This window comes from Triticum urartu, unplaced genomic scaffold, assembly GCF_003073215.2.
Source record: "Triticum urartu cultivar G1812 unplaced genomic scaffold, Tu2.1 TuUngrouped_contig_396, whole genome shotgun sequence".
Taxonomy (NCBI): domain Eukaryota; kingdom Viridiplantae; phylum Streptophyta; class Magnoliopsida; order Poales; family Poaceae; genus Triticum; species Triticum urartu.
In genome coordinates this window covers 4,195-22,932 of record NW_024114512.1, presented here as the reverse complement: position 1 = coordinate 22,932, position 18,738 = coordinate 4,195, and the positions used below count along the sequence as shown (strand labels likewise).

Genomic DNA, 18,738 nt, shown 5'->3' with positions numbered 1-18,738 from the left:
TTCATCGAATCAGTCATGAAAGGCCTGGTACGGAGCAATCAAGAGCAGCAAACTACTTGGTACTCATAACGTCACAACAACCAATGGATTTGTAGTTGGCGTCCTCCGGCCACGGACCTTCGGTTCCATCGCAGCGCAACGGCGTCTACATCCCGACACAACTGCCGCAGACAAGCGACCCATGCGAGGTTAGTTGTGCAAGTCGACGCGCTCCGGCGCAGACGCTCGTGGCTGTGACCTCTCGTGGCGGCGAACGGCCGGTACCCCGTCGGATGGCGCCCTTCGGCCAGATGGCCTTCATCTCTAGGCCACCGGCGGCGATTAGGGGAAAATTCCCCTCAGGAATTTGTAACCGCACGGGGAAGGATGAGAAATCATATCTCTTTGGCGATTTTACAAATTAGCTTTTGGATTATTTGATAATCCTGCAGAAGTCCTTGTAATTTTATGTTTAGCCTCAAGCTTTAGAAATAAATGACCTACATTGAATTGACAAATGGTAAAGTGACTTTATGGTAAAAGGACTCAAAAAATAAGCAGCACAAATACAAGTACTAGGTGAAATTTAAGTAAATCAAAGAATCTTCTACCGATACAATTTTTCTATATAGTCTATGGCGTACACTAATTCATGAAATATCCCTAGCATTTTCTTACACAAAATTGACTTCATATAGACTCATGATCATCTTATCAACTTCACATGGGAGGCATCCTTGCGAATAAAATCTCCTGCATGAGATGAGGACAGCTTGCCTCGAGATGTTTGAATACATCTGAATCTGTTTTCTTCACAGCTTCAAGTGTCTTCCCTGATGCTACAAACTCAATACATGCTTTTTTGAGAACCCCGCAGTTATGTTGCTCCGCTAATGTTAGCGTTGTCGCGACTGTTTTCAAGTTGACGCTATCACATAATTTACCTTCACACATAACCCTCAACCTCTCCACTCCATATAGATCCGCCGCAACTAGTAGGTGCTGTAGATTTTCAGTTTTGCCTTCTTCATAACCATCCATCATGCAATCTGTGTATATAAAGTGAAGAAGGGCCTCAAAGACTTGTGGCTCAATGTCATCAATCTCGATGCACCGAGTTGAGTTTTCTTTCATCGGACCGAAGAGCTCTGCCTTGAAAACCGGGGACCGTGCAGCCAACAAACATCTGTGGGCATTGAACAATTGGCCGCGAACACTGAATGTCACATCTGCACCATCTCCATCCACATGCATGTGCCGGAGATGCTCTTGCAGATTCGACGGTGGAGCCACGGCAAGGTTCGTCTTAAGCTCCGTGCGAGATTCTTTTATGATGGTGAGTACGCACCTTATGGTCAATGAGCCATAGTAGAGGTCTGGCATTGTTTTCAGCTTTGAATTGTCGAAGAATCTGGTGTAGCCGAAACCGTCACTAGTATGAGCTCGAGGAAAGATGTGGTCGACTAGAGCCCTGGTTACTTGGCCGTGTTTCTCCAGAACGCTTAATGTGAACTTTGTCCTCACACCCTTTGAATCCGGTGAGCAGAGATGGTGCAAAAACACTGACCCTTTGCCGGCGTAGTCTTTCATGACTCCGTCTGGATAGAGCCTGATATTCCAGTTGTAGCCACCGACGCAGAATGTGCTCGAGCTTACGAACTTGCCGACGCCCATGACAACGAGCAGCGAGTAGTTGACAATCTCAAAATCGTGGGTCCCCGTGAAGCTCTCCGTGAGGCATCTCGACGCCGTCTCGGACGGAGACTGGCCAGGCTTAGCTGAGGAAGACGATCTGTTGCCCATGGAGACGGTAGAAGCTAGACTAAAGAGAGAGAGAGAGAGATCACCACCGATGATGTATTGGTCTTGAGGATGACGTGAGTCATTGCCAGGAATGTAGGCACGATAAACGCAGACACATGAGGCTCCAATATTGAAGTGATTATAAATATACCAAGAATCAAGGGAGAACAATAACATGACTATACCAATGTAAATATATATTCTGAAGTTGAAATGTAGATGCCCCAATACAATGACTGAAATCTCAAATTTGGTATAATCAACGCTACACAGACTAAGTACTAAATACTGGTCACATGATCATTTAATTTCTAGACAAACGAGATTAGCCACTCAAGACACAGGACACCTTATCTAAAATATCCTTCATGATCAAAGGGCTGCTTGCCATCAGATGCTTGAATCCATCCGTTGCCATGATATCTCCTAGCCTGTTTTGTGAGGTCATGAATCCAATGCATGCTTCTTTGAGATCCCTACAGTGGTGCTGCTCCGCCAGAACCAATGTCGTTGCGACAGTTTCCAGGTCGATGCTGTGACGCAGCCTGCCTTCACACATAACTCTTAGCCTCTCCAACCCGTATCGATCTGCTGCAACCAGCAAGTGCTGCATGTTTGCGGTTTTACCTTCTTTGCTATCCCAATCATCTAGTATAGAATCCGTGTATATAAAGTGAAGAAGCGCCTCGAAGATTGATGGCTCGATGTCATCAATCGTGATGCTGTCTGTTGCCTTCTCCTTCGTTGGACCAAAGAGCTCCGCCTTGAAGACCGGGGACCGTGCAGCTAACAAGTATCTGTGGGCGCTGAACAACTGGCCAGATACACTGAATGTGACATCTGCTCCATGTCCATCCTTCCACATCTGCTGGAGATGGTCTTGCAGATTTGGCCGCGGAACCACGAAAAGGTTCCTCCTGATTTCCGTTCGCGGTTCTTTTATCACGGTAAGAACACACCGTATAGTGAAGTAACCACTTGTGGCATCCGACGATGATTTCAGCAGCCTCGATTTCTCGACGAATTTAGAAAAGCCAAAATCATCAATTGACGAAGAGAAGGTATGCTCCAACGACCCGAAGCTTGTTACTAGGACTTTGCCCTCCTTTTCCAACATGTTCAAGGTGAACTTGGTCCTGACGCCTTCCGGTTGGCTGGAACAATACAAAAAGGCTGAAGCATTACCGGCACACTCGGCATTATTGCCATCTGGGTAGAACCTGATAGTCCAATCGTAGCCACCAACGCTGAAGATGCATGAGCTGATGTATTTGCCAACGCCCATGCCGGCGAGCAGCGGGTAACAGGCTACCTCGAAATTGTGGGTGGCGGTTAAGCTCTCCGTGAAGCATCTAGACGAGGTCTCCGATAGGCTCCTGTGGTCATGGTTAACGACAGCGGTGGAGTTTTTTGCCATGGCCCCAAAGAGAGGACGATGGGTGCTTGTCGTGCCGACACCTCTTTCTCGAGAATCACGGGATATGCTTCCCTTTCTTTCCTTAACCACTTATATCTATCCCTGATTACAGTGGCGAAGCTGATCAGAAAAAACTGGGCCGGCCAGACTAAAGAAGAGCACAACTTTTTTGAAATTCTGAATGTGAAACCTATGCTGCAATTTGTAAAATGAAAAGAACAATTAAGCAGTCAATTGATTCGAACAATTGGGCTATCTACTGAAGCAATTGTAATCAAATCAATTCTTCTCTGAGTGTGAGTGGCCTTGCCCGTGGCTACCAACATTGCAATTCCTATGAGATGTAAGGAACAATCGAGTGAAATATCAGGCTATAAATTATCAAATGGCTAACTAGGATTAGGAATTCGGGGAATACCTGCGTGTTCCCAATCTGATGCCTTGCACAGGGGCAGCTTCGTTGTGGGGAGGAGAGCAGTCGTACGAGAAGGAGCGCAAAGGGCAGTGAGCCGGCACGACGGCGCGGCCGGGATGATGTCGCCGATTGCTCGCTGCGAAGGCGACGCTAGGTTCCGCTGCTACACAGATAATTGGATCAATCGTGCCCTGCTTGGTTAGTGGGCCGCAGGTGGGCTGGGCTCATAGGTAAGAATAGAGACCATGAAATTACTGGGCGGGCCGTAGCCCAGTTTGGTCTCAAGAAAGAGCACCCCCTCTACATGATTAATGGCCCCTAAAAAAACTGATTAATGATTACCAGCACAAATGTCCGTGCATTGCAACAAAAGACATTGTTACGGGTCTCATGCCTCGACTTATTTCCGTTTGTCCTATTATCCTCTTTCCAGTCCGCCATTAACATCTCCTCCACACACTTCTGTATCTCGGCCCTCGATGCCTTGGCCCCCACTGTCCTCCTCGTTTCTAGTGGCGACATTAGCCGGCGAGGTGCAGTGGCACGGCATGCCATGTGTGGCGGTGCCTGGGGGCACATCGGCGTTCGTGGCGACAGCGGCATCGTAGTTGTTGCAACGTGTGTAACTGTGGCGCAACACGACGTGCGTGCATGGCGGCGCCCGACAGCTACGGCGTGGTGGTGACGGTCTAGCGTGAAGGCACCCAGCGGTAGCCATGACGTGGCATGGTGGAGGCACAGCGACGGCGGCCTGACGCGGCGCATCATGAAGTTTCAGGTGGTTATCCGTCCATAAGAAAGCTTTTTTCTGTGAACACACAAGACGGAAATGATTATTCTATAATTTAAAATTCAGATTTACAGAGCAGCTGTTGGAGTTCTTTTAAGGGCACGGGAGCTATTGTAGTTGCTCTAACGACATAATCATGGATCAAATCCAATTTGGTTACTATAGCACCGTCTATTAAGAGAAGTTTGTTACATCTGTTCGTTTTTATTATCTTCCATTGATTTATTTTAAATTTTATTTCCCCAACATCCTATCTCTTTCCTTCGGTATTAGGGGAACTTTTTTTTCATTTGGTAATGTTAAACTAGAAACATAGTACCATTCAAAATTTGAGCATTTTTTTGTTAAGTTTAAGAAAGTGATTTTTCTACATCAAGGGACATTGCACCCACCAATGGCAACATAGAATAAAATCTGAAACTTTGTGGCTTTGATTATAACAAAATGTTTTATTTCTTGCTAAATTTGGTGGCCAAATGACATGAAGTTCTATACAATTTTTATTTATTTTTGCCCAAAGTATGTGCACTGTTTGAGTAAATCTGTACTGCGTTTGTATGGAGATCATTTCATGCTATTTGTCCATCAAACTTTGCATGCACCTGAAACAATTGTTTATAATCACTGTCGCGAAGCTTAAGATTTTTCTGGTCTTGGCGAGTCGCAGAAATCCCGCAACACCGTTCTAGCACCACTGCATCCCACCGTCGTAGTTGGTGTAGCTCGTCGGCGCCGCGATTACAGCTTCTCCGCAGGCTGGTCACAACTCTTCCAGTGGACGGTTCCAGCTTTTTCGCTGGCTTGTCGTAGCTCCAGTGATGAGGGGGATTTGGGTGTTGGTGGCACATGGTGCGGCATGCTACAGGGGCGAAGGGTGAAAGAACAGAGGAAAGGGAGGAGGACGAGCTCGAGCTCGAGCGATGGGAAGAAAGAGATCTCGCTTGGGGGAGAAATTAAGAAACAAATGAGTGGAGCAAAAAGACCTCCGCTGGAGAGGATGAGGACACGAAGCGGTGGATGGGCCCACAGCTGTGAGTGCCACCGGCACAAATTTAGGCCGGCCGGTTGGCACAAGAACGTTTCCTCACACTATTTTGGTGGTTCAACTTCAATTGTGTTCCCATGAAATTTCGTTTAAATACTCAATTATGCACCACACAATGTTTAAATAGCTCGTAATGTGGCACTCGTCGATAGGAAGGTGCCAAGGTATTGATGAAAAATGATGCTGATGTTTAGCCATGTTCATATTTTATTTGCCAGGAGTTGTGTTTAGGATTAGTTCAATGTTATTTGGGAGCCTTAGAGTTGGTCTCCTCGTTTCACTCTCGGCTTATTCTAAGTATATTTGTTGGGCTGCTTTAACTGCTTTGGCTTAGTATCCCCTGCTAAGCCATTTGATTGTTTGTTTAAGTTGATCTATCTCTTACAATAGTGGCGGCCACTCGCTAAGCCATATGACGTTGATGACATGGACAACTTGATTTCCAGGATACATATCTCTACTCGCTCCTTGTCTCCATGCCTGATTAGAGCTTTGTTTGGTGACTCCTTATAGTTGAGGCATGCATGCTTCTCTCATCTCGGTTGGCTGTATGAACTTTATATTATGTTGGAACTTCTACTCTGGAATGATGTGTTTAGCTCTCATTGCCATGTTTGGTTTTATCTATAAAGTTGTGCAAACTTCAGAGAGTCTGAAGGAGTTGGAATCTTTGTAATTATGAAATGGTCAAAAAAGATCGATTTCATCAAGAAGGGCGAAGATGCTTGTATTTACAATGAAATAAATGGGAGCTCAATAATATTTTTATTACTTTATATAGGTTGTTGCCGCGTGCGAGAGTCCTCCATGCTTACTGCTTATCGCAGACACTAGTCACACTTGTTGTCGACCGAGTGCACGGGGCAGGCCATCACGACATGTATGTCCCACGCACCTGTACAGTCATCTGAAAGTGTTTCATAGTCCCCTAGATGGGTTTTGGTGTCAACATATCTGAAAAGATTAATGATTATCAGGTCTATTTTAGATTAGATCCCAAAAGATGCAACAAGAGAAATGAATGACGACCCCTCAATTTCCGAGGATAAGCGTTGGAAAAGCGAATAAATTATAGTTTTCATTTTAGTGACATGAGATCTACATTGAGTCCACATCTGCTATGCCATACTATAAAAAAGGGGGTTGAGGTTGCTTTGTTTCTTCGTGTGCTTAAAGGTAAACCGCAAAGTCAAGTGTACTGCTTTTTTGCTTATCTCCCTGCCCTTCCACTATCCGGAGCCTTTGAACAGTCTTCCTCGGATCAGACGAACTACTCCACAGAGAGAGTCATTACAAATCCTACTCTTTTCAGAAACTCCATATATTCCACTCCTAGCCACTAGACCACTTGCTCTATCTTGTACTGCCCGAATATTCCAAACGATTTTTGGTTGGAAATTTTGTCCAACTTCTAGAAGTGTGCGCAGGTGTGTCCTTGGTTGGTCCGTCAGAGCCTCCTAACAATATTTAGTCAGGCCTTTCGAACTTTCCAAAAGTTGCCACCTTGAGTTTTGTTCAGCGGTTCCGAGCTGATCATTCAAAGCCTCTGAGTTGTGCGAGAAAGTGTGCAACTGTTAGATTTTTAGTGCAGTTTATATATACCTCTGCCCATCCCACCAGATTACTCGAAGAAACTCCATTAAAATCATACTTTCAAGAGCGAAGTAGATTATCACTTTAATCACAAGAGCGAAGAATTTGTTACGAACCAAAAATCAAGTTTGGGATTTTTGCTCTGTTTTTCTTTCGAACCATAGAAAAAATGACCTACATTGAATTGATATATGGTAAAGAGACTCGATGGTAAAAGGACTCAAAAAATAAGCAGCACAAATATGAATACTACGTGAACTTTGAATAGATCAAAGAATCTTCTACTATACAATTTCTCTACAGTCTATGGCGTACACTAATTCATGAAATATCCCTAGCATTATGTTACACAAAATTGACTTGATATAGACTCATGATAATCTTATCAACTTCACATGGGAGGCATCCTTGCGAATAAAATCTCCTGCATGAGATGAGGACAGCTTGCCTCGAGATGTTTGAATACATCTGAATCTGTTTTCTTCACAGCTTCAAGTGTCTTCCCTGAGGCTAGAAACTCAATACAAGCTTTTTTGAGAACCCTGCAGTTATGTTGCTCCGCTAAAGTTAGCGTTGTCGCGACTGTTTTCAAGTCAATGCTATCACACAATTTACATTCACACATAACCCTCAACCTCTCCACTCCATATAGATACGCCGCAACTAGTAGGTGATGTAGATTTTTCAGTTTTGCCTTCTAGATAACCATCCATCATGCAATATGTGTATATAAACTGAAGAAGCGCCTCAAAGACTTGTGGCTCGATGCACCGTGCTGAGTTTTCTTTCATCGGACAGAAGAGTTCTGCCTTGAAAACCGGACCGTGCAGCCAACAAACATGTGTGGGCATTGAACAATTGGCCGCGAATACTGAATGTCACATATGCACCATCTCCATCCACATGCATGTGCTGGAGATGCTCTTGCAGATTCGATGGTGGACCCAGGACAAGGTTCCTCTTAAGCTCCATGCGAGATTCTTTTATGATGGTGAGTACGCTCCTTATGATAGACCTGCTACCGGATCTCGCGAGAAGAAAAAAGGCCCGACCCCTGCTCCCGTGCGGCCACGCCGGGTCGCACCTGGGCAGCCCCCGCCGGTCGGCTCAAGGGGTCCTCCACACCAAGCTCCTCCCTCCCGCCGCTGCTGCCGGAGGCGTCGCCGGGCAAAGCCCGTGTGGCGTGGCAGCGGCGGTGGATCTCCTCGGCCATAGATCGGATCGAGGCGGCAGCGTTCCGCACCGTCCGTTCAACGGCAGTGTCGCGGGGACGCGGCGGCCAGGATCTGCAACTGTGATGGCGGACGATCAAGGGCAGCGGGTGGCAGTGGCGGTGGACGCGTCCGATCTAGGTCGTTCAGACGGGCAGCCACCCAGGTTGTTGTACCATCTGCATCTCAACATCTCCAACGTCAGTTTGCGGGTTCCTGGGCTAGTCCCGCAGCACGAGGAAGTCGGGGTCTCCGGCCCCGAGTGTGGCTGTGGTGGTCGGCTGGCTGGTTGTGCGCGGCGGCGGCCCTCGGCAAGCGGTGGCGGGCGCTGCGCTCTCGGCGGCGCTCCGGCGTGTGCAGGCGGCGGTGGTCCCTGTGCCCGGTCGGCGGCTCTGTCTCTGACCCGGACGGCGCGGGGGATGGCGACAGCCCGGCGTGGCCGGCAATCTGGATGCGGTGGTGCTGGCGGCTCCCTGATCTGCCAGTGCTCTAGGATTCTGCCTGGTGGTGCTGGTGGTGACGACGGCCCGTGCACGAAAGTTGGTTCCCTTCGAACGGATCTGGGTGAAAACTTGCCTTCGGCGTCTGCTAAGGCCGGCGGTGGCGGCGCTATCTGCGTAGTTCCCTTCTTGAAGGCATCACCGTGGAGAAGTTCAAGGCCACTCTCTGCTACCTCCGGGGGAAACCCTAGATCGGATGATCGGATGACGGCGGCGCTCTGGTGTCGTTCCTTCCTTGGGGGCGTCATTCTTGGAGGTACACACGTGATCGAGGGACCAGAGGACGGATTCTTTGGTGGAGCGGTGATTCATTCTACACACTGATGGAGACGGATCTTGATGGCGTGGCGCAGTGCAGATTTGGAGTTCGCTGTGGGAGGATGGACTCGCGCAGGAGAACGACGCTGTCGGGCGTCGTGGTGGTGTCGATGGCAGAGAGACCTGGCACGGTACATGCAACAGTACAGCTCTGAAGATGGATTGGTGGCAGATGGCTGCGGCGGCCTCATACCCGGCAGGCGTCCTGGTTGAGGAGTGCGCCGGACTGGGAGGTGCCCCATACCCGGCAAGCGTCCTGGTTGGGACCTCATGTCTTAAATGTTTAGGTTTGGCTGCGATGTCTGTTTGGTATTAGGTTCAAACTATCTACGCCCCTTCATCAATTGGATAGGTGTAGCGACAATTGTTGCTTAGACGGTGGCTTTAGTCTTACTGTTGTATGACTTTGTATGGTCTTATGAGAATAATTAATAAAATGGTTGTATGCATCGTCCAGATACAGAGGCCGGGGGTCATCCTCCTTTTTTTTTTTAAAACGCTCCTTATGATAAAGGAGCCATAGTAGAGGTCCGTTACTGATTTCAGATATGAATTCTCGACGAATTTTCTGTAGCCAAAACCGTCACTAGTATGAGAAAAGATGTGGTCTAGATCGTTGGCTCCCTTTATTACTACTTGGCCGTCTTTCTCCATACGCTTAATGTGAACTTTGTCCTCTCATCCTCTGAATCCCGTTAGCAGAGATAGTGTAAAAACATTGACGCCTTGCCGGCATAGTCTTTCGTGATTCCGTCCGGATAGAGCCTGATTTTCAGTTGTAGCCACCGACGCAGAATGTGCTCGAGCTGATGAATTTTCTGACACCCAAGCCGAATCATGGGTCCCCGTGAAGCTCTCCCCCAGGCATCTTGATGCCGTCTCGGACGGAGACTGGCTAGGGTCAACTGAGGAAGACGGAGACCAAAGAGCGAGACCTCACGACCGATTCTGTATTGGCCGTGTATATAAGGAATCTAGATTTATGTTGAAATACAATGAGGACTTGCAGACCTACCCAGGATACTGAATCTGAATTGTAAAGCAATTGCTAAATTTTGTTTTAATAAAATTGCTTAATATATTTGTGTCACAAAGCCACAAGGAAAATACTTGTAATTGTTATTATTCCCTGGAGTGTAGACATGATAGACGCAGACAAATTAGGCTCCATTATACCAAGAATCAAGGGAGAACAATAACATGATCCCTCCAGTTTCATCAGATAGAAAACCACCAATTTTACAGCTCAACAGAAAGTAGAAGACTACATAGACAATATAACCAAGGGCGCCTAACAGCCGATACCTGATCTAAGTATAACCATCAGCAGATCACCATGAGCAGGTACCCAGCAAGATAGAGAAGCAACGTTTGAGACGCTCCTAGTATAATATGGAAAGACTAACTCGCAGAACATAGACATGGGCGAAAGCAACATTACTATACCAATGTAAAACATGTACATTTTAAAGCTGAAATGTAGATGACCGAACACAACGACTGAAATCTCACATTCGGTATAATCAACGCTTTACCGAATAAGTACTACATATTGGTCACATGATCGTTTAATTTCTAGATAAATGAGACTAGCCACTCAAGACACAGGACACCTTGTCTAAAATATCCTTCATGAGCAAAGGCCAGCTTGACATCAGATGCTTAAATCCATCCGTTGCCATGATATCTCCTAGCTTGTTTTGTGAGGTCATGAACCCAATGCAGGTTTCTTTGAGATCGCTGCAGTGATGCTGCTCTGCCAGAACCAACGTAGTCGCGACCGTTTCCACATCAATGATGTCACACAGCCTGCCTACGCACATGACTCTTAGCCTCTCCAACCCGTATCGATCCGCCGCGACGAGCAAGTGCTGCAACTTTGCAGTTTTACCTTCTTTGTTGTCCCAGTCATCTAGTATAGAATCCGTGTATATAAAGTGAAGAAGTGCCTCGAAGATTGGTGGCTCGATGTCGTCAATCGTGATGCTGTCTGTTGCCTTCTTCATTGGACCAAAGAGCTCCGCTTTGAAGACCGGAGACCGTGCAGCTAACAAGTATCTGTGGGCGCTGAACAACTGGCCAGATACACTGAATGTCACATCTGCTCCTTGTCCATCCTTCCACATCTGCTTGAGATGGTCTTGCAGATTTGGCCGCGGAACCACGAAAAGGTTCCTCTTGACTTCCGTTCGCGGTTCTTTTATCACGGTAAGAACGCACCGTATAATCAAGCAGCCACTGTTTACGCCCGATGATGATGATTTCAGCCTCGATTTCTTGACAAATGTAGAATAGCCAAAATTATCAGTTGGCGGAGAGAAGGTATGCTCCAACAAACCGAAGTTCGTTAGTTGTACTTTGCCCTCTTTTTCCAGCATGTTCAAGGTGAACTTGGCCCTCACACCTGTCGGTAGGTTAGCACAATACAAAAAGGCTGAAGCATTACCAGCAGATTCGCCCTTCTTGTTACCATCTGGGTAGAACCTGATAGTCCAATCGTAGCCACCGACGCTGAAGACGCACGAGCTGATGTATTTGTTGACGCCCAACCCGTCGAGCAGCGGGTAATCGGCCACCTCGAAATTGTGGGTCGCGGTGACGCTCTCCGTGGAGCATCTGGACGTCGTCTCGGGTAGGCTGCGGCCATGGTTCACGATAGCAGTGGAATTGTTGACCATGGCCCCAAAGAGATAGAGAAACGATCAGGCGGCAATGAGCCCTAATTATACGCAAGTCTGTTACGATTCCATTGGTTTTTTATGTAAGGTAATTATTGTTGAGAAATAAAAATATGTGATCAATTGTATGGGAGGGATGCCTCCTAGGAGGTGTGGAAGAGGTGTCTCCCCAACACACCCCTTCATCATGTATATAAGTGGGTCTCCCACGTTGCAATGGAACTAGTGGATCATTTGTCTCTCCTTTGTCTCTTTTATTTTGATACAATAACATATTTTTTTAAGTAGTTTAGATTGCTTACCATATGTATCTTATGGTATACAATAACACGTTATCAGCACATTTTTCGAAAAAGGGTGTTTTTTATTGACTCATGCAGTAGCATCGAGGGATACAATCATGATGAGTACACCCGGCCTCGGTATAACTAAGATGCACACAGCCAGCACAACATACACACACAAAAATGATCATACCGGCAAAGGCAAAGTCATGCAAAGACCAAAGCTATGCCTAGGCGGAGGAAGAAAAGGAAAAAAAACCGAAGCAATGAAACAATGATTGACGATGTACAACGACGTTATCAGCACATAGACTCTCCTAAGAGAGCAATAGGGCGACGGTTGATTCCTTCGCTCACTGACGGAGCGATTTCATCGACCAGGCAAGACTCACAGGCGGCGCTTGATTCTTGGCGGCCTCTGGCGTGGCTGCCCGAGACGGCGGCCTCTTAGGCACAGCCGTCTTGGCGCGTGGCACACGACCGCCACAACAAGCAACGACAGCGGCAGTTAATCCCAATTTGCAATGAACAAAATTATGGATCTTACGGTTGCTTCCTCGGCGCTGGAGAAATTAATCCGCAACCACGATTCCTGGGAGGACACGAGCATGCTGCATGCATTGCTATGCATTCATCCCTATAAGAAATCAATCAAGGAGAAAGCCAACTTCCATTGTCTCTTTGTGATTAACATGATCCTTCGACTGATAATTTTTCCTTGAATCAGCGATCGTTCGGAATCACTCATATAATCCTCGACGATGGGGACGCACGGCATCCTGGTGCGGTTCTCTGCGTACTCCGTCGACTGCAGCGCGGTGCAGTGCGGCTTCATCCAGCGCGACGGTGCGCGGAGTGACGGCAGCGAGGCTGGCTGTGGCAGAACGATGACGGCAAAGGCATGCATCGCATGCATGCATCAGGAAATCAATCGGCAAATGCAAATTTGTTGTCTTCTTGTGACTAGTAATCGCGCACGTGCAATGCACGTGTAACCTTAAAGAATTTGAATCGTTCATCTTGACGGTCATTTGTATCGAAAACACCATGCCTTAAATATTTTAAATTTTCATTCTCCACCCCCACCCTCCCCTCTCATGTCTCTCCAAGCATATTTTCATCCATTTTATTATCAAAGAGACAATTCGAGAAAAAATATGTACAAACTAATATTTTCAGGATGATGCAATCGAGTTAAGCAGAGATAAGGTAAAATAAGATAAAGCATAAGTATTGACCATTTGCAACATAGATCATCAAAAGGCCACTGAATTGAAGTTTGTCTAGTTATCCATATTCAAATTGACCTGCGTAGCGCTGGTGGTAATTGTGTTGTTTGTCCGTTTATGTTGGGTGAGATCGGAGAGAACTATACATCAGTGTGGGGGATAGACGGTGCTAGATCCGTGGGCGGCAAGCAAATGACTAAAGCAAAGATACATTTATGCCCAAACACAATGTACAGTAATGTCTTGTCTATCACGAATGGATTTGGGAACAATATAAAAGATCTGGGAAACATGAAAGGCTTCAGATGCTATGTTGCAATTGACTAATGTGTTCCAAATGGGCGCAAATATAATTAGGGCCCATATGCTATGCAATTAACTAAGAGTTTGGTTGTTCTATCAGATGCGGCCATCATTAAATTTAATAGTAATCACGCACGCGCACATGCACGTGTACCCCATTAAGGATGCATATCTATTATCCATAAATATGGGCAAGCTCAAATTCTGCCTTCAACAAGCACAAGTTTAAGCTAGTTGGCTGCTGTGGCAAGTTGCAAAAGGATTATTTGCAAACCAACCGGGCAACTGCCCCTGATCCAATTTTCCATCGAATGGAAGGGCATTACCTACCGGTCTTAGAATATACAACAGTGAAGAATACACATGTAATTGCGTAGAAGTAGCACATGTGTTTGCAACTCTCTGAAGGTCTGGCCTATCATCCTCTCAATTTCACACGGATCAAATAAGATACTAATATTTTGGCTGTTGGTGACTGGGCCTTTGAAGTAGGCGTAGAAGGGCTGGCGTTGAGGCTGGCAGTAGCACAAGACAGGAACAACAGCACATGTAGAACGAAAATATCAAAACAAACCATCATGAAGTAACAATACTACACTAACTGTGTACAATGGAGGAAATATGACACATACTATACTACTAACAAAAGGCGCCAATATTGTAACCAGATGATGCAATAATCATCATAAGCTAAGAAGTGCCAAATGCACAAAATGACCAAGCTATGCGTCATTTACCTATGCATGTATATTCTTCAACCACATAATATGTTGTCTGTGCAATATACACAAAAATAATAATCTAATTTCTTTATCAGCATGGTACATATTATAATATATTGTGTCTATCATCTTGATAGAAAACACTACAATATATGAATAAATATAATTGCAAGATTGACATCATTCAGATTGCTGCTTAAAAAGATGGTTGAGTTTTTGTACTATTGGCAAAAGGTGAAACTAAGCAGAGAATCATATACAAGGATACATAATCCTATTGACTCTACAATACTGGGACAATGAAATGGTGAAAGAAACTCATGATCAACAGCCTACATAGTGTTTGAAATATGCCCTAGAGGCAATAATAAATTGGTTATTATTATATTTCCTTGTTCATGATAATCGTTTATTATCCATGCTAGAATTGTAATGATAGGAAACTCAGATACATGTGTGGATACATAGACAACACCATGTCCCTAGTAAGCCTCTAGTTAACTAGCTCGTTGATCAATAGATGGCTACAGTTTCCTGACCATGGACATTGGATGTCGTTGATAACGGGATCACATCATTAGGAGAATGATGTGATGGACAAGACCCAATCCTAAGCCTAGCACAAGATCGTGTAGTTCGTTTGCTAAAGCTTTTCTAATGTCAAGTATCATTTTCCTTAGACCATGAGATTGTGCAACTCCCGGATACCGTAGGAGTGCTTTGGGTGTGCCAAACGTCACAACGTAACTGGGTGGCTATAAAGGTACACTACAAGTATCTCCGAAAGTGTCTGTTGGGTTGGCACGAATCGAGACTGGGATTTGTCACTCCGTGTAAACGGAGAGGTATCTCTGGGCCCACTCGGTAGGACATCATCATAATGTGCACAATGTGACCAAGGAGTTGATCACGGGATGATGTGTTACGGAACGAGTAAAGAGACTTGCCGGTAACGAGATTGAACAAGGTATCGGGATACCGACGATCGAATCTCGGGCAAGTATCGTACCGCTAGACAAAGGGAATTGTATACGGGATTGATCGAATCCTCGACATCGTGGTTCATCCGATGAGATCATCGTGGAACATGTGGGAACCAACATGGGTATCCAGATCCGCTGTTGGTTATTGACCGGAGAACGTCTCGGTCATGTCTGCATGGTTCCCGAACCCGTAGGGTCTACACACTTAAGGTTCGATGACGCTAGGGTTATAGGGAATAGATATACGTGGTTACCGAATGTTGTTCGGAGTCCCGGATGAGATCCCGGACGTCACGAGGAGTTCCGGAATGGTCCGGAGGTAAAGATTTATATATGGGAAGTCATCATACGGTCACCGGAATAATTCGGGGGTTACCGGTATTGTACCGGGACCACCGAAGGGGTTCCGGGGGTCCACCGGGAGGGTCCACCTGCCCCGGAGGGCCCTATGGGCTGTAGTGGAGAGGGACCAGCCCCTTAGTGGGCTGGGCGCCTCCCCCCTAGGGCCCATGCGCCTAGGGTTTTGGGGGAACCCTAAAGGGGGGCGCCCCTGCCTTGGGGGGCAAGGCAACCCCCCTGGCCGCCGCCCCCTCCTCAGATGGGATCTGAGGGGGCGCCCCCCTCTCCCTTGCCCCTATATATATGTGGGGGGTGGGAGGGCAGCCGCACCAATGTTCTGGCGCACCCTCCCCCTCTCCCAAGTCCTTCTCCTCTCCCGTGGTGCTTGGCGAAGCCCTGCAGGATTGCCACGCTCCTCCACCACCACCACGCCGTTGTGCTGCTGCTGGATGGAGTCTTCCTCAACCTCTCCTTCTCTCCTTGCTGGATCAAGGCGTGTGAGACGTCACCGGGCTGTACGTGTGTTGAACGCGGAGGTGCCGTCCGTTCGGCACTTGGATCTCTGGTGATTTGGATCACGACGAGTACGACTCCTTCAACCCCGTTCTCTTGAACGCTTCCGCTTAGCGATCTACAAGGGTATGTAGATGCACTCTCCTTCCCCTCGTTGCTGGTTTCTCCATAGATAGATCTTGGTGATACGTAGGAAAATTTTGAATTTCTGCTATGTTCCCCAACAGTGGCATCATGAGCTAGGTCTATTGCGTAGATTTTTTGCACGAGTAGAACACAAAGTAGTTGTGGGCGTTGATTTTGTTCAATATGCTTACCATTACTAGTCCAATCTTGATTCGGCGGCATTGTGGGATGAAGCGGCCCGGACCGACCTTACACGTACACTTACGTGAGACAGGTTCCACCGACTGACATGCACTAGTTGCATAAGGTGGCTAGCGGGTGCCAGTCTCTCCCACTTTAGTCGGATCAGATTCGATGAAAAGGGTCCTTATGAAGGGTAAATAGCAATTGACATATCACGTTGTGGTTTTGCGTAGGTAAGAAACGTTCTTGCTAGAAACCCATAGCAGCCAAGTAAAACATGCAAACAACAATTAGAGGACGTCTAACTTGTTTTTGCAGGGTATGCCATGTGATGTGATATGGCCAAAAGGATGTGATGAATGATATATGTGATGTATGAGATTGATCATGTTCTTGTAATAGGAATCACGACTTGCATGTCGATGAGTATGACAACCGGCAGGAGCCATAGGAGTTGTCTTAATCTATTTATGACCTGCGTGTCAACATAAACGTCATGTAATTACTTTACTTTATTGCTAACCGTTAGCTGTAGTAGTAGAAGTAATAGTTGGCGAGACAACTTCAAGAAGACACGATGATGGAGATCATGATGATGGAGATCATGGTGTCATGCCGGTGACGATGATGATCATGGAGCCCCGAAGATGGAGATCAAAAGGAGCAAAGTGATGATGGCCATATCATGTCACTATTTGATTGCATGTGATGTTTATCATGTTTTTGCATCTTATTTGCTTAGAACGACGGTAGTAAATAAGATGATCCCTCATTAAAATTTCAAGAAAGTGTTCTCCCTAACTGTGCACCGTTGCGAAAGTTCGTCATTTCGAAGCACCACGTGATGATCGGGTGTGATAGATTCTTACGTTCACATACAACGGGTGTAAGCCAGATTTACACACGCGAAACACTTAGGTTGACTTGACGAGCCTAGCATGTACAGACATGGCCTCGGAACACAAGAGACCGAAAGGTCGAGCATGATTCATATGGTAGATACGATCAACATGAAGATGTTCACCGATGATGACTAGTCCGTCTCACGTGATGATCGGACACGGCCTAGTTGACTCGGATCATGTAATCACTTAGATGACTAGAGGGATGTCTATCTGAGTGGGAGTTCATAAGATAAACTTAATTATCCTGAACATAGTCAAAAGATCTTTGCAAATTATGTCGTAAGCTCGCGCTTTAGTTCCACTGTTTAGATATGTTCCTAGAGAAAATATAGTTGAAAGTTGACAGTAGCAATTATGCGGACAGTAAAAGGCTTATGTCCTTAATGCACCGCTCGGTGTGCTGGACCTCGAACGTGGTCTGTGGATGTTGCGAACATCTGACATACACGTTTTGATGACTACATGATAGTTCGGTAATGTTAAATGGTTTAGAATTGAGGCACCGAAGACATTTTTGAAATGTCGCGGAACATATGAGATGTTTCGAGGGCTGAAATTGGGATTTCAGGCTCGTGCCCACGTCAAGAGGTATAAGACCTCCGACGATTTTCTTAGCCTGCAAACTAAGGGAGAAAAAACTCAATCGTTGAGCTTGTGCTCAGATTGTTTGAGTACAACAATCACTTGAATTGAGTGGGAGTTGATCTTCGAGATAAGATAGTGATTTTTTTCCAAAGTCATTGCCACCAAGCTGCTAGAGCTTCGTGATGAACTATAACATATCAGGGATAGATATGATGATCCTTGAAATATTCGCGATGTTTGACACCGCGAAAGTAGAAATCAAGAAGGAGCATCAATTGTTGATGGTTAGTGAAACCACTAGTTTCAAGAAGGGCAAGGGCAAGAAGGGATACTTCATGAAACGGCAATTCAGCTGCTGCTGTAGTGGAGAAACCCAAGGTTGAACCCAAACCCGAGACTGAGTGCTTCTGTAATAAGGGGAACATCCACTGGAGCAGAATTACCCTAGATACTTGGTAGATGAGAAGGCTGTCGATAGAAGTATATTGGATATACATTATGTTAATGTGTACTTTACTAGGGATCATCTTATTTACTACCGTCGTTCTAAGCAAATAAGATGTATGAACATGATATTATTTACTACCCGTTTTAAGAAATAATGATGTTCATGATGCATAAACATCATGCAATCTATACATGATATTGGCATTTATATTGTCTTGTTTATTCCATCTTCGGTGCTCATGATATCATCGATACGGCATGAACCATGATTCTCTCATTGTGTCTCACGAAGTTGTTTGCAACTTTTATTCTACTCTATGGTACGTAGTTAGCAAATAAAGTATAGTAATTTAATGGCGTTTATTTCAAT

General features: G+C 46.0%; 3 protein-coding genes across 3 annotated transcripts; all 3 read right to left on the bottom strand.

The window, feature by feature from the left end:
- Positions 1-699: 699 nt before the first annotated feature.
- LOC125527459 (BTB/POZ and MATH domain-containing protein 1-like) lies at positions 700-1,782 on the bottom strand. The gene has a single exon (XM_048691968.1). It carries the CDS (start codon positions 1,780-1,782, stop codon positions 700-702), a length of 1,083 nt encoding a protein of 360 aa, XP_048547925.1.
- A 325-nt stretch (positions 1,783-2,107) lies between these two features.
- On the bottom strand, positions 2,108-3,199 carry LOC125527457 (BTB/POZ and MATH domain-containing protein 2-like). The gene is made up of 2 exons (XM_048691965.1): positions 2,410-3,199; positions 2,108-2,370 (listed from the first exon to the last, which is right to left on the bottom strand). The coding sequence occupies exons 1-2, from the start codon at positions 3,197-3,199 to the stop codon at positions 2,108-2,110; spliced, it is 1,053 nt and encodes a 350-aa protein (XP_048547922.1).
- A 7,461-nt stretch (positions 3,200-10,660) lies between these two features.
- LOC125527458 (BTB/POZ and MATH domain-containing protein 2-like) lies at positions 10,661-11,749 on the bottom strand. The gene has a single exon (XM_048691966.1). The coding sequence runs from the start codon at positions 11,747-11,749 to the stop codon at positions 10,661-10,663; it is 1,089 nt and encodes a 362-aa protein (XP_048547923.1).
- Between the last annotated feature and the right edge of the window lie 6,989 nt (positions 11,750-18,738).